General features: G+C 46.5%; 1 protein-coding gene across 1 annotated transcript in view; it reads left to right on the top strand.

Annotated features, from left to right (window-relative positions):
- The first annotated feature begins 2,160 nt into the window (after window positions 1-2,160).
- LOC8037894 (protein O-mannosyl-transferase TMTC1) overlaps window positions 2,161-11,644 on the top strand; it is a 42,216-nt gene continuing 32,732 nt past the window's right edge. The window contains exons 1-4 of the mRNA XM_040222162.3: window positions 2,161-2,268; window positions 8,091-8,258; window positions 9,684-9,797; window positions 11,491-11,634. Of these exons, the coding sequence (XP_040078096.1) occupies window positions 9,718-9,797; window positions 11,491-11,634 (224 nt within the window). The 5' untranslated portion in view covers window positions 2,161-2,268; window positions 8,091-8,258; window positions 9,684-9,717. The remainder of the gene's footprint in view (window positions 2,269-8,090; window positions 8,259-9,683; window positions 9,798-11,490; window positions 11,635-11,644) is intronic.

Here is an 11,644-nt window from a genome sequence, read left to right as displayed (position 1 = left end):
GCTTCGCCCCAATCAACATCATTCAACACGTGGAGATGCGGTTGTTGTTGTTATTTTTTTTTTTTTTTTGCCCTACACGAGCACGGGAGCACGTGCTCACGTGCTCGTGAGCACGAGCACCCGACGCCGGAGATTGGTCGGACATAAGGACATGGCTAGCCCCTAAGGAGCTTCGCCCCTAAAACGGAGATGGTTTGTTTGCGTTAACAATTCAGCGGAACGAACTTTGCTTTCTTAGTGAAACGTTGAAGCGTTTACGCGGTACAGACTGTCGCTGCAGTCGATCCACGCGGAAGTTTCCTGGGGACGCTATTTGATATTATAGTTTACGGCGGCGGTTTAGAGGCGCTTGTTATTTAGTATAGTCGGTCGGTGGGAAAAATGAGGTAAATATTTACCGAACCCGCATATTCGTCAGAAAAGAATGGTTCTTGTCCGTCCCAGAACTGTCGGCCGTCTTTCGGGAATAATTCGCGTGCGCCCAAACATTTCGCGATTGGGAGTGCGGTATACTTAATTATTACCAAAAGATGACACACTCGCGCGATTAGATTTTTTTTTTTCAGGATGCTTTTTTGAGTTATTAATTTCGCAAAAATAAGTTAATCGCGAACAAAACGAAGTTGCTTACAGTATGTGGTGTATTTTCTGGTCGACATATATCGCGTGCTTTCTTGTTTCGCGCCAGACGCCGGCGAGATTCCTTCGCGCATATTTCACATGGCTAATCTGACAATCACGTAAAAAAATTAAAAAAAAAAACTTACTGTCATTGACAGCTCAAATAACGCAGGCTGCGACTTTTTTCTGCTCACCACTCACCGCGCCCCGTGCTTCTTTATAGGCTTGCAGCGACTATCGGCGAGTAGATCGCACTATAGGGGGCGCTTTGTCCGGCTCGTTTTCCCACGGGGCTGGTTGCGTGTTCAACGCCGAATCCTGTGGATTCTTTACATTCTCTTTATCGATTATGCGCCGAGCACAGAATTCGCGCGAGTGCTCCGTCGGTGTTCGACCTGGACGAAATCGACCCTTTTCGCACAAACTATCGACTTTATGCGACTAGAACTGTTTAGATAATTGTTCGGGAGTGCGTACGTCTATGAATGTGTACACCGGTTCGACTAAGTGCCTTATGTGCGTGACATATACCTACGTTATCATGTTTTGTTCTACTTTTTTATTATTATTATGGAGTAGCCGGTATTGGTGAAAACAGTGCCAGCCTGTCCATCGATTTCCACTTATTAAAGAAGGAAGACCCCTTTCAAAAGTTCAGCAGGCAACACTGGTGATCGCCATTGCAGGCAACGTGTCCTGTACCTGCTCAGAGAACGTGATCGAGCAATGGCGGACAAGGGTCGGCGCGGAGTTTTTGAGAAAAAAAAAAGGGTGTATTGAGGGCCCCCATGAAATGATATGTACAACTCGACTTGTACCATTTCTTATATTTCTGTTTTCAGAGGTACGGATACAAATTGCTGCGCCTTTTCTTTGTCTTGTTCCCGATGTGATATTCGAGGTATTCGTTCTCGTCGAACTGAATAACCATATTATTCTTGACCGGCAAAAAAAAAAAATAGCGACCCCCCCCCCCCCCTTCCCCAAACTGCATGCATTTTTGAAGTTGCACCGCCATTGCACGTAGCCACTTGATGGGTTTTTCATTGACCGCTCGCGAGCTTCAGCCGAACGCTGGCCACTTGAGCCGAGCGTCGCGTCAGAAACACGAACAAATAATGCATCACCTCGTTGTTGTCCCCATTAGTTTAGTTCTCAACGTAGCCGCCAGAGGTGCTACGGTTGGATATCTGCCCACTTACACGGGTAATGTAAGATGAACGCTGGTGCTTAGCAGCCGAATGGTATTCTTTACCATGCTTCATTAATTTCATATTTAGCAACGTACTTTTTAAAAAAAGCTTAGCCTTTAAGGGTTCTTCTTTTCTTTTTTTTTTAATAAAAAATTGTTGATTGTTTAAATTAAAAGCTTTGGCTAGGTGGCGCAAGCCGCCAACCAATTGACGGGTACCAGCCGTGTCCATTAATTCATTCATTCCCCAATAGCTGCGAGTTCGATATTTGCGACGGTGTCGTTCTTGTTTCGCGCTCTCTGCAGGCCAACTCGCAAGACGGGACGGACTCTTCGAGCAGCGGGTGCGGGCTTCTACTTCCGCTGCTCTTAGCACTGCTCCCGTTTCTACCTGCCTCCAATCTCCTGGTGTCTGTCGGATTCGTGGTCGCCGAGCGCGTGCTCTACATCCCCAGGTGAGCTTCGCCCTTCCTTTCAACCCGCGTTTCTCCATATCGATCGCCAGCGCATCTAGTAGCTCGCTCCCGTAAAGAGCTCTATGCGGAAAGCAAGTCTTCTGTTTCTTGTGCAGGGCTTGCGGTAACGTCCAAACGACGCCGATCTTTGATTGGAAGGATAGTGCGTAGACCTCAATGCTAGATGCCTCGAGGTATACCCACTATTTTTTTTTTTAATCGGCCAATAAAAGATTGGTAACCTGACATCACTGCAAGAAGCAGACGAACTTGCGTTCCGTATAGTACAGTGCCTGGAGCGCATCTGCGACTCGTGTGTTTATCATTCTATCCTGTCCACCCACCGAAAGCGGTCCCCAAATGACAACAAACGGCGTCGCAAGAGCCGGCGCGTCATGCCGTCGGATGTCGCGCTCCTGGCGGTTGGTTGTAGAAACGCTGGGGGACAGTAGGAGCGAGCGCCAGGGTCGCTGCCGTCGCGGCGTCCCGTCTCGCGTCTGCTTTGGTTTCCGTCGGCTGTCCGGCTGCGGAGCAACCAGCGGCGGAACAGGCGTCTGCAACGTACACACCCGCCGCTGTGACACCGCCAGGATCGCGACAGGCGATAGCGCGACACTTTCGTGACGCCATCAGGCGGAAACGGAATAACCACTTTTGAGAACGCGGTAAACGCACCTTTTAGGGGACGCGCTCCAGACAATGAGCGGAGTGCAAATTCGTCTGCTTCTTGTGCAGGGGTTGTGGTGACGTCATATTGACGCCGAGCTCTGATTGGTTCTGATTGAAGGATAGTGGGTAGACCTCGAGGCACTTCGAGGTCTACCCACTGTCCTTCCATCAGAGGAGCCAATCACAGCTCGGCATCTTTCTGACGTCACCACAACCCTTGCAAAAGGAGCAGACAAACTTTAGCGTCTTTGTCGTTGGTGCGAACAGTTAAAAACAGTTGGAAAAGTGCAGTTGTTTTTTTGTTTTTTTTTTTCTGCGGGGGGGAGGGGGGGGGGGCTGTCACGCCGTAGAAAGAAGAATACAATCATCCATACATCAAGTCAACCGTCGGCGTACGCGCCGTGCCAACGACATAGCCACCACGTCGGCGTGACGTCAAAACCGCATGCTCTCGACGAATATCTCGACGGAAATCTCGAGATCTTAGCTCCTCTTTGACGCGTGCTCTCGACGAATATTTCAATTCGGTTTTATTGCTACCCGTCTCAATTAATCGCAGCTCTCACTGTCAGCTTTATCGGTCGGATTATACCCTTTTTAATAAAGGTCGAGAAAGGAGCAACCCCTCCCCCCTCCCCCCCTCTCTCTCAAAAAAGAAAAAAAAGGAGAAGAAAAAAGCTCCGCAAAAACAACACGTTGAGAGCTCTAAGACTTCGAATGAAAGAAACCGGAAGAAACGTCGCGCAAATTAGATGGAGGACACAATGAAACGAAGTGGTCTGGTCACCCCCTCCCCTTTTCTTTTCTTTTTGTCGTTCTAGGTTTCTCTCTCCCTCTTTATTTTTCTCTCTAGTGAAGTCTCTCTCCATTACATGTATTAAATTATCTGGCGTTTGCCTTTTGTTCTGTTTGTTTTGTTTTGTCTTCACTGCCCCTTATATATATATTTTTTTTGTTTTTTTTAAAGAAAAAAACCTTTTGGGAGAGTGTTTGGCGTCTAGGGCTCATTGTCTTTTCGTCGAAACAAAAGATGGCCGGCTCTCATTAGTGCAAAGGACCGGTGCTGCTCACCATGCTGTGATCCGGGTGACAGCGCCCAAGGAATGAGCGCCTCTTCTAACGCTGAATTTCCAGAGAAGAAAGAAAGAAAGATAAAAACGGCGCCTGCTGCTCGCCGATCTCTCTTTGGAGCTGCGATGAACCGTGCTCGGATAAAATAACGAAGCCTATAGAGGGAGCAACTCGCGTAGAAATTACGGGGATGTGTCAGTTCTATGACTTCCCTTTCTCTTTGTTATAGTTCGAGGGCGATGCTGCCAGTCGACGATCGTGGACTATGCGTAATAAGCGGAAGTTCGCGATGGACTTCGATGAAAAAGCTCTTTGTTCTTGCGCATAATTGACCGTAACAGGTTTAGTTCTGGAGTGAGAGGCCATGTCGCCGCAGTATCCGTTTGTGTGGAATCGTGCTTTCTTGCATCGATGGTACGTGTTTTCGAAAAAATCAAAATATAAGTTGTGCCCGGTAGCGTGATGTTGATGCATTAGCCGAGGCTAGCCGGTCAAGCTGGAGGTTTCTGGAAGCTTTTTGTGGTCGGGTGTTTATTATAAAAACAATAAAACTCGATTATTTTCAGTATTTTTTTTTTCTACTGAAAGATTATATTTTTTAATGATGCCTTAATGAGCGATTAGAAACAGATTTGGGGAATTTTTCGTGCCAATCCAACCAAGGGCATTTGGCATTCCCCAGCGGAGGATTGAGAATAGATTTCGCTGACCACCTGGACAACGTTTGACGTGCAACCGACAGCTCGGTTAAACGGCGTTTTTTTCCGCGATGAGCCTCCGTGAGGTTGCGAGCACCTCGGCAGGGATTCGAACCCGTCACCTGGGCATCCGCACGCCGGCGCTCTTGTCGTCATCGGGATGTGGACCAAGTAGGAAAACGCCGAAAAGGAGTGCAGTGATGACATACTTGTAATCTCTGCAAGTGGTGTTTGGTGACATCGAACGCATGTCGCCGATAAACATTTTTTTAAGGGTAGGGCAACGACGTTCCTTTTTTCTTTTTTGTTTAAGTCGCGACGAGAGATCCAAAACAGAAGAGAAGGCGAAGGGATGGACAGTTGATAAATTTCGAACAAAGCTGCGATTGCAGTGTAGCTTCTCGGCGAAACGCACCCTCAAGCATACAGAAAGAGATTATTTTTGATTAACCATAAAAATCTACCCAAGCACCAATCTGCAAATCCGCACCCGGGCAAACACCACAGTTAGAAAATGAGAATATTTCTGCAGCTTCAAAGTGACAAAGTGTCTTAAAAGAGTTTATTTTTCTTATCTGTTTTCAGTGCCCAAGTTCTAAAGTGGATATTGTAAAGTGACGAAGATCTTGTATTGGTTTGTGTAACAAACAAATACCTTAGCTCCTTGCGTTTTTTTAATCGCCCACGCAGTTGCCACGGGCGTTCACCGCCACGTTTGACTGTGTCTGTGTACGTGTGTGTGTGTTTTTATATGAAAGTGAAAATACGATTTTTGTTTATAAACCGAACGCTCGCCAAAGTACACAATTTTCGCTCCAGAGCAAAACGCGAAACAGAGTTTTGAGGTAGCTCGCCCAAGCTTTGCTATAAACGGTCCGACGCGGCTTGTCCTGATGTTGTAAATAAAAGGGATAAAAATAAACACGCACCGTCCGATCACACTCGGTCTCGTCTGCGAAAGGCGAGCTATGCTTTCACGGTCGGACTTTGCGAATGGCCGATATCTCGTGGAATCTCGGAGAATCTCGAAGAAATAGCCGAAAACTTTCCCTCCCCCTTTTCTCGTTGTTTTTGGGAGCACGGCATATACATACTCTGAACTTCCTTCATCTTTTCTTCTTTTATTGCTGTTTTGATTGTTGTTGATGCCATTGTTTTTGCGACCTGCGGTTCTCCCTCATCTTTTTTGCTTAATATCTGTGCCGCTTTTTTTTAATTTTATTTTTGTATTTGTTATGATGCAAGGTTCACGTGCGTCGTCTGGCGTTGCGCGTTTTATTTATTTATTTTATTTATTCTCCCCCAAAGACCCCACGCGGAAGATATTTCGAGGCTTTGAAAGCTGCCATTTTTATCGCCTTTGTCTCGATGCGAAGAGCAGGTTTTTGGACATTTTTTTATTTTGTCTTGTTTTGCTTGCGAGTGTGTTTTTTTCAGCCTTCTCCTTAAATCTGTTTTTTTTTTCAACATTTTTTTTGTAATGCGACACGGGGGTCATTCTTTTCATTCGCCCATTCCCGGCAGACGCCGCAAGCATGGCGTATTTCATGCAGTTTTACTGCACTCCTCTGACTCTGGTGTCTGGCGTCTCGGAATCGTTTTTTGGCTTCTTTGAATATTCTAGTAGTATTTATTTTGTTTTTCTCTCGTGTCTTTCTACGCGGTGAGGACGAGAACCTACACATTTTCTCTCCAGTGGTATTGAAAAGAACGAAAACAAAAAAAAACCGGGAAGGGGATAGGTGGCATAGCTTTTATGTTACGATATACGCCATGAAAAGCCTAAAATGAAAAAAGAAAAGACAAAAAGAAATCAAGTAGAATTCGCAGAAAAAGAAATTCTGTTAGGGATATCAGGATTTCGCAGTAGCGTCCATATTTCAATACACCTTTTTTTTTTTTTTTATTCAGAATAAAAAAAAAATGATGATGCTTGAAATCCTAAAAGTGCGCGGAAAACGACCGTAGACGAGTGAACGACAGCAGCGAAATGGGAGAGTGTTGGGGTAAGATATCACTTAAAATTGAAGATAAGTAAAACGTACGAAAAAAAAAAGAGCATCTCTACTAATCGGACTAAGGAAGTGAGAAGAACTTGAGGGGTCTCGATGTCACTGGAATCGCAAAGGGTTTAAGCTTTGTAGACGTTAACCTAGACTGGCAATCTGAAGTTAACAAAGGGGTTTCATTTCAAATACGCCTTACTATTTCTGTGATTTGTTTAAAGGGGCCGTGAAATTGTTTTTAGGCCGGGGCAGTAAATTTTAGATTGGAATTTTTCAAATCGCATATCGTTTAGTGAGCCAAAAAATAAAAGGTACGAAGTAAAACATCTGCATCTGCTACAAAAATTTGAAGATACAGCGGATTCTTTCGTACCTTCTTTCTTTCGAAAGCTGTCTGCCTTTTCACTGCGATGAATCCGCGGTACCAAAAACACATCAGCCGACCCCGCATAAAACATTGGACACGATCACAGCGTCACACGGACGTACGCACTCGTATCAATCCGTCGACGAATATTTAGGTTCGCGTTCGTGCCCAACTTGCGCCACAACGGCACTTATCATCCCTTGCGAATTACAAGTTTCATGGTGTGCTTAAGAAAGCACAGTGGAAGCTTTGAGTCATCGCATTAGTGCCCAAGCAGGTCGACTCCGTGATTTATCGTTTCGCTTTTCGAGTTGAGAAATAAAGCTATAGGGAAGATGCAGTTAAAAAATCATTTCGTGGTCCCTTTTTAAGGCCTGTTCACACATGCAGCGGAGCGCTACAAGCATAGCGCTGACCTCGCACTAAGCACGTGCCGACGGGAGCGTTCACCAGCTTTGTATCGCACCGTCAAAACTGTTGCTCATGGCAGACGATAAGTAGCTGACGGCACGTGAGCAGCGCTACATCAGCGCTTCGCTGCATGTGAGAACCGGCCTTTAAAGTGACAGTGAAAAGGGTGGTGCACCGCGCGACACAAAGGTGTCGCGCGGTGCCACCTGGGATCGTGACGAATTTCCACATGGTCAAGTCACGTAACGTTCTAAATTTTCCCGCTAACTTTAGCTTGACCTTGCGTCCGTTTGTGCGGTTACACCTTTTTTTTTAATCACCCCTCCGACACAAAAAAAAAAATGGCGTGCCCTCGCAACGTCTTGCAAATGAAATAACGCGATTCCATAAAAAAAGCGAATTTATTTTCGCTCTTCACTTTTTGTAATCAGGTTCAACGAACTCAGCCAACGCGGACGAAGCGCGCCGACTCCGTCAGTGTGGCCCGCCTTCCTCTTGTCCTTCGCTTTCTTCGGCGCCGTTCACTTTTCGTGACCATGTTCCAGTACTACGCCTTGAACAGAATTAATTGCATTTGTACGTTGATCTGTGCGTACCCAGCATCGGCGTCTGCCTGCTGGTGGGGGAAGGGCTGTCTCGGATCCAGCGGAGGTTCAGCGGCGCCGTGGCCAGCGCTGCCCCGGCACTCACCTGCGTTCTGGTATCGCTTCTCGCCGTCAAGACGCTCGACCGAAACTCCGTCTGGGCGTCCAGGGAGGCCCTCTTCGAGTAAGTTCGAATCTATGAGTTCGGCGGTTCTTGCCAGCGTTACTAGATCAACTCAGTTATGGAACTTCCCATAGACGCTGTACAATGGAGGGGGTCCGACACCGTGTCCGATTTTTTTACAGCTAGGTGGCGCTGCCGGCGCATTATTCTACGCGTTTGTGTCTGCTACTGCTCCGCGGCTGCTTGCGAGTCCCGACTCCTCTCGAGGCTCAGCATGGTTGTCGGTTAATGTTTGCCCTTTCGCCAGTAAAAATTACAATTTGAGCATGAAACGCGCTACGACCGTTTTGGCATACGCTTTGCATTATTGTAAAATGCTGCTGCCTTAGCTGTGCTGACTGCGCGAAGCGTTTCGAACAACCCAAATTCGTCGGCGCCACAATCCGGTAGCTGCAATCAGGGCAAGTTTGTACCTACTCTAATAGTAGATGTGCCGATGACTACCATCTGCAGCAGAAACAATTTGAAAGTCGTCTGTTACTGTCAAAGAATCGCCACGGACATCCGTAAGCTCAGTAGGCCAGATGCAACGGCCATGTACGATCTCTATGGCAACGGCCATAAGTGTGACGTCAATGATGATGATAGCGAGTGTTAACGTGGAGCGCGCGCCCTCTAACAGGCGCCACGCAAAGGAACCCTCCTCCTCAGCGGAGTTCCAGAACTGAGTTGGTTCTAATAACGTTGGTTCTTGCTTTGTATTTTTCTTCTTCTTTTTTTGTTCTGTTTAAAGGTAAAATATGCCACCACGTTTAGGGAATAAGAAAACCAGAAACAAATTCTAAATTACTTCGCATTGGGCTCACTCAATTTATATATATATAATCAGAATGAAGGCGGTTCTGGAAGATTGGATGTGGGGGCCTTTGTTTCGCTAATGTACTTATTTTTGTTCACTTTCCTGCGGTGCGAGTGTGAAAGGTGGCACGTGATTTGAGCCTCAAGCATCAGCCGACCTCAGCTTATTCGTGAAGCAGCATTGTGTAAATCGATTGATTGCACATGCATTTTAGTAGGGGTCTTTTTTTTTTTTTTATTCTTTTTGAACAAAGACGTACGACTCTAAAATTCAGAATCGTAACTTTGACGAGAAAAAAAAACAACACTTCTAGTGTTCTCTAAATTTTATGATAAATAAGGCACACCCCCGCCCCCCTTCCCCCAAATAGCTGCGCTGATTAGGAATACATAAAACAAGTTCTGCACCCCATCTTAGTTTGTTTTTTATGCTGTTTTGTTGCTTAATGGTCGAGGGGGATCGGGGCTTAGTAATCACCTTTATCGAAATGATTTTGAATCCGGTGGTAAACCGTAGTGTCCTTCAACAGAGCCTCCACGCGTAGCACACTAGAACAAGAGTCAACTTCGTGTGTGACCTAACTGCTTTGCGGAATGTAGCCCTCTCTCCGTGACGTGTTTTTGCAGGTCCGGCATCCGGGACCTTCCGGAGAACGCCAAGATGCACTACAACTACGCCAACCTTCAAAAGGACTTGGGCAACGCGCCGCTGGCCATCAAGCACTACAGACTTGCCATCAGGTCAGAGAAGCTTGGACGCTTGACCCAACGCTTCCTCTTTCGAGAAAAATATTTAATCTGGATTCTAAATGTTGTTCACTTTAGTCATGCACCACGTTTCTCAGAAGGCTAGAATCGCGCTTAGATACGCAATAAAAAGAACACAGCCTAGTCCGAACTAAATGTACTGGCGGTACGCAAAACGATGTTTTATGCCGATGCAAACCATTATCCTCTTGTGCAGGGGGTAAAACTCGCGTAGCGAAAAAGGGAAAATAAAAAAAGGATGGGGGGGAAAAGGGGATTTTGTAAATAACTTCGCCGTGGTGTGGAGCATCATCTAGAAGATTATTGAACAAAAGCTGAATCCGCGTTGCCAGACCCGTAAAGCAGCTTTCCCCTCAAATACCGCCTCGTGAAGGAAAAGACGCCTTACTGTTCTATCGATCGACCCTCGCGAAAAAGAGGCGCCTATTTGAATGAAGGTTGCTTTATGTACTAAAGAGTTCTGGTAAACATTGTATAGAACGCAGAGTTTACGTGTTAAGCTTCTTCTAATCTTCTGTTGTTCTTGTTTTTCCTAACAATAGCTCTATGCCAACGTTGTTCAGTTATCTTTACAAAGGGGCAACCCGCCGACTAGATCTTATCACTCACGATAATGGAGGACGCAAAGCAAGTGGCAACCTCGTTTCACACCGTGAATATCAGGACATGAAAATTAAGAAGAGAGACACTGGACGCTTGTAAAGTCCCTGGCTGGAGCAGAACCAGTCATTTCACAGCCTCAGGGCGGCGACACTACGACCTGAGACTCCAGACATCTGCTTACCCCCCAACTATGGCCGTAACCCAAACTATAACTGCCTGGTGGTTATGAGTGGACCTAAACTGTCTTAATCTTAGCGTGTGCAAGTTACGGGCAGGCCTAATCAAATCAAACAAAACCCTATCCTTATCATCTGCTGGTAAAGGGCCGGACATTATTCAGCTAACCTAACCTAATCTTCACCATAACCCTGAAAACTTGACATCTCGGGGCGTTACCTAACCGAAGCTAAAATCGCCTTCATACTAAAGGCTCGTTTACACGGCACCGTTTTCTTAAGGCTCATTCGCGCTGCCCCATTTTCTTACGCTAAGTTACGTTACGTAGAAGTTACCGAAACATTCGTGCCTCGAATGTTGCGTGCCAGGCTATCTCATTGAACTGGTAGTCACGCTTAATGTGAAACACGGATGTTCTGGTAACTTATGCCGTAAGCCTTCTTGACGTAAGGTAAGAAACTGGGGCCGTGTAAACCAGCCTTAAACGCTTGCAGATTACTGTCGGTTCTTCAATAGCCTTTCATAACGTAACCTCTACCCTAAACCTAACACCTGTAGATTATGGTCGGACCTTGCCTATCGTAATCTTAACGCTGATCCTAACGTCTTGAGGTTACGACAGGGCACTCTCTAACCCAACGCTAACCCTAAATCTGACGTTTACGAGTGATAGCCGGATCTTCCATGAATTAACCTAACCTATTCTTGACCCTAATGTCTGCAAATTATAGCCGGATCTCGCGTAACGTTAACCCTAACTCCTGCAGGTTATGCCCGGATGTTTCATGAACTAACCTAACCTTGATCCTAACCCTAACGTCCGCAGACTATAGCCGAGTGCTTTCCAGCCTAACCTAACCGTTAACCCTAACCCTAACGTCTGCAGGCTGTGGCCGGACCACGCGAGCGCCCACAACAACCTCGGAGCCGTGCTAAGTTCCAGCCGGGAAGCGGAACGCCACTTCCGGCACGCGCTTCGCATCAACCCCAACCATCCCGGGGCCCACTTCAACCTGGCCAACCTCTTCAGGTACAGTCGT

The sequence above is a fragment of the Ixodes scapularis genome, unplaced genomic scaffold (assembly GCF_016920785.2).
Source record: "Ixodes scapularis isolate PalLabHiFi unplaced genomic scaffold, ASM1692078v2 PGA_scaffold12__126_contigs__length_90152505, whole genome shotgun sequence".
NCBI classification, from domain to species: domain Eukaryota; kingdom Metazoa; phylum Arthropoda; class Arachnida; order Ixodida; family Ixodidae; genus Ixodes; species Ixodes scapularis.
The sequence above is the reverse complement of the archived record's forward strand: the minus strand, read 5'-3'. Positions and strand labels throughout refer to the sequence as shown.